This window comes from Etheostoma spectabile, chromosome 15 (genome assembly GCF_008692095.1).
Source record: "Etheostoma spectabile isolate EspeVRDwgs_2016 chromosome 15, UIUC_Espe_1.0, whole genome shotgun sequence".
NCBI lineage: Eukaryota > Metazoa > Chordata > Actinopteri > Perciformes > Percidae > Etheostoma > Etheostoma spectabile.
The window spans coordinates 28741411-28745392 of NC_045747.1; the positions used below are offsets into that span (position 1 = coordinate 28741411).

General features: G+C 41.0%; 1 protein-coding gene across 4 annotated transcripts in view; it reads left to right on the forward strand.

Annotated features, from left to right (window-relative positions):
• The window catches only part of LOC116702806 (TANK-binding kinase 1-binding protein 1), a 49166-nt gene that overhangs the window by 28368 nt on the left and 16816 nt on the right, over positions 1–3982 (forward strand). The window contains exons 2-3 of one of the 4 annotated variants that reach the window (XM_032537275.1): positions 138–348; positions 644–775. In XM_032537275.1, the coding sequence (XP_032393166.1) occupies positions 138–348; positions 644–775 (343 nt within the window). Of the gene's footprint in view, positions 1–110; positions 349–643; positions 776–3982 lie in introns of all 4 variants that reach the window. The other 3 variants (XM_032537277.1, XM_032537278.1, XM_032537279.1) reach the window with 3 other exon arrangements.

The window sequence follows — 3982 nt, forward strand, 5'->3', positions numbered from 1 at the left end:
TGAAGAGTGCAAAGTGCCTTACTGAGCTGACATGGCTAATAGCCTTGCTGCCTGTCTGCCCAAAATGTTTTCCCAGAGATCAACTACAACTTTTTTCCCCACTTCTACAGCTAACTGATGATGGATCTATTCCGCAGAGGAGAGCTGGGGCTGCTGGGAGGAGAGGGGCTGAGAGATGATGTGGCTGTTTCCGGGATCAGCTGGTCGGCTGATCGGCTGCCAGAGGACATGTACCCAGCGTCAGGATTGGCCCTGGCCGCTGCATATCATGATATTAAGACCCGGCTGGCGAGTCTGGAGAGGGAGAACAGCAGCATCAAGAGGAAGCTGAAACACTACGAGGTCAAGGTGGAGAGCAACGCACACACACACACACACACACACACACACACACAAACACACACACATACACTCACAACTCACTTTATTTCTATTTGTGCCTGTAATAAGGGATACAAGGGTAGTAAGAGATCCCAGAAACTACAATAGAAAAACTCATTAGACATTTATCCACACCTATTAAAGAAAACCTACCACTCCAATAACTACATCACCTTTTATTGTCCATTTTTTAGGAAAGAGCTCCAAACTTGTAATGCATGAGTGCATTGTTTTCTTGAAAGTCAATCGCCTCTCCTCTCAGTTTCCTATGATCAGTGAGTTTGGAGAGGAACGGATACTGTGCTGTTCCTGTGAACCCATCATCAAGGATACCAGTGTAATCCAATCAGAGACCACCAACCTACAACAGAGGATCAACTCTCTCACTCATGAGGTACTGTGTGATTGTAGAAATCTGGGAATGCGAAAGAATCGCTGAGTGTAGAAGTATGGAGGCTAGAACATGATTTAAGTCTCAATAAACAAGGTCATAAATGAGTAAATAAATGTATAAATAAATACAATAATGAATAAATTAATGCTTTAAATTTATTTCTACATTTTTGTTCACCTTCATTTATTTCTGTTGTCATGGGCTATTTTCCATTCAGCTTAAACACTCCCAAGAAACTCCAGGACGCAGTTGATTCATTTCCATGAAGTTTACTGGGAATTTTGTGAAACTGCAATACAATACAATGAGAAGTCTGTATTATAAACCAAACTCAAATGCACAGTATTAGTGTAAATAGCGCCGCTTAGCTTGCATGGCGCTGTAGCCTATACAACACAGTTATAGCTAGCAAAAACAACTAACAGCAAGAAACATAAGCTAACTTTGCCTAGCAAAAACGAATTAGCTTCTTAGTTGCCTCAATATGGTTACAAACTAACAATGAGCAATAACCTAATGTTACACGATGAGAAATACTCACAGACGTTGCCTTAGCAAAAGGGGAGAAGGAAAAGCGGTCCGCTTAGGAACAGACAACTAGTAGAGCTCACTCATTACTGTAGCTGATTACCGCATGGCAATTTTACTTTCTGTTTTCCAACATGCACTGGTACTGTGTTGCTATGGTTACAAAGATAAACAAACCACTCTAACTGCTGTAACAAAATAGTAGACACATTTTTAAGCGGCACGACATCTGTACTTCTGTGTCCAAATGTTAATGAGGTAGGAGGTCCTAACCTCAGTTTATAGCTTACATAATTGGTCAAATCAGAGAGCCAGACAAAAGCAAACAATCCCTGATTCCTAGTGAATCTTCCTCCATGTGATACACATTTGCAAACCAGCTCTAGTTAGCATAAAGGCCACGACCGGGAGGCCGCTTTCTCCCGACCCATTATTATCAAAAACGGGATAAGCCTCATAACTGGAATATTCATGTCCAAAACACACAACACAACAATTGCACTTGGTGGGTAACACTGTCAATCTAAAGTGGCTTGAGCAAGTTTACACCCCCATGCTAAAGTTGATTAAAAAGGAGGAATATAAAAACATCTTTTGGAAATTGATCTTAATGCCTTAATTGAAAAAAGATTAGGAAAATCCAACCTTTTAAGGACACCAATTTTCTTGAAATGAATAATGTATTGTATATAAATAAATGTTCTTCCCTAAAATAAAGGGGGCATAAGTATACAAATTCCCATAGAAGCAGGCGGAGTTTTATTTTTAAAGGCCAGTTATTTCATGGGTCCAGGATACTATGCATCCTGATAAAGTTCACACAGAATCACACAGAATTTGTCATTTTCTGTCTCACTCAAGTGACAGGAAGAAAACAGCTTCAGTGATTTCAACACATACGATTGTACATAACTGAGCCGTTGTGGCAATTGTCTGATCCCTGATCAGTTTAAACACGGATCTGTATGGGTGAGTGAGAGAGAGAGTAGTGATTATTGGTGAGGGAGCTGCATGAGACAATACAACTTTTGTTATTGTTGTCACAGCTCTGAATTAAAACGTTATACTGTATATACCTGTTCAACTGCTTTTTAAATATCTAAACCGCAACGCTATGCATTTTTGCATTAAACCATGGTCAAGACCATGCCCTGAAGTTCAAACCAGCATCGGAAACATCTTAATGAATAAGCTGAAGGGAGAATCTTGAAATTCAAAATGGTTGCCATCCAAGCTAGTGATAAATTCATATTTAAGAAGGTTACAATAAGAGATATGCCATATTTCTCTCACTTGAGTATTTTAGTAATATTTAATACTTAAATATAAAAAGGTATTATCACACTCAAGGTAAGACGCAGCAGTGGACTGTAGGATTGTCATCAAGCATGGCATGTGACTCGGTGGTGGCCTCTGCCATCCTTTATGCTGTGGTCTGCTGGAGGGGGGGCAGCTCGGACCGGGACAGGAGCAGACTAAATAGACTGATCAGGAGAGCGAGCTCTGTCCTGGACTGTCCTCTGGACCCCATAGAGGAAGTAGGGGAGAGGAGGATGTTAGCTAAGCTGACATCCATCATGGACAACACCTCTCACCCCCTACATGACACTGTGGGTTCCCTGAGCAGCTCCTTCAGCAGCAGACTAATACCCCCCCCGGTGTAAGAAGGCGAGGTACCGCAGGTCCTTCATCCCGGCCGCTGTCAGACTCTACAACACCTGCACTACCTGATAAAGTTGGAGTTTCTGTTCCTGTTTTTCACTTAATCCACACACTCTATAACTTTATCTGTATTTATATTTTTCCATTACAAGTACTTACTTTTTCAATATTATTATGGTACAGGGGGAATATAACTTATATTATGGTTTACCTGCATTTGCATTACACTCAACTTAATTTAGCGTCACTTACAACACTGCAATGTTGTTTTCTTTGTACTATGGCAACTGCACTTTACTTTACAATACCTCATGTGACGCCACTTCACTTTACTTACCTACTTTGCTTCAGTCTACCTTTCTGCACATTGTCTATTGTTTACCTGTTTCTGTGTGTACTGTTTGTTTTTGCTTTCATTGTAGAGAATTGCTGCTGTAACAAAGGAATTTCCCCGATGTGGGATGAATAAAGTTTCATCTAATCTAATCTAATCTATAGGTCTCAAACTCTTAACATTTGGGACTGGGGGATATTTGCTGACCTGACCATGTCAATTCTTTCTACCACAGTATACCCATCTTCAAGGGCTACATTCTGCAGGACGTGACATGTCACAAATCCTCTCAAACTGAACTCAAATAACCTCCAAAGTCACCAGATATCAATCCAATAAAGTACCTTTTGTCACATCCTGCCCCAGTACTCCTGTTGTGTAGTGGCTTTGTTGTTGGTCTCCTGCCAGAGTGATCACCTGCAAACAATTACTGGGGCAATCAAGCCAAGTCAGGATTCCTCTTTCAGTCGCAGTCTCCCTGTGTCCTTTGCCAGATTGTCTTGTAAGCTAATTTATACACTTTATACATGTGGCACCTGGGGACTTTTCACATCAATATATCCCTTACTTCTACCTTAACTAATACCAAGTTATACAAAGGCTGCATAGATTGTTGGAGTTGGCTAGGGGCCTGTGAGACAGAGGGCAAATCAAGAAGAGCAGGGCAGCTCAGTTAGTAGAGC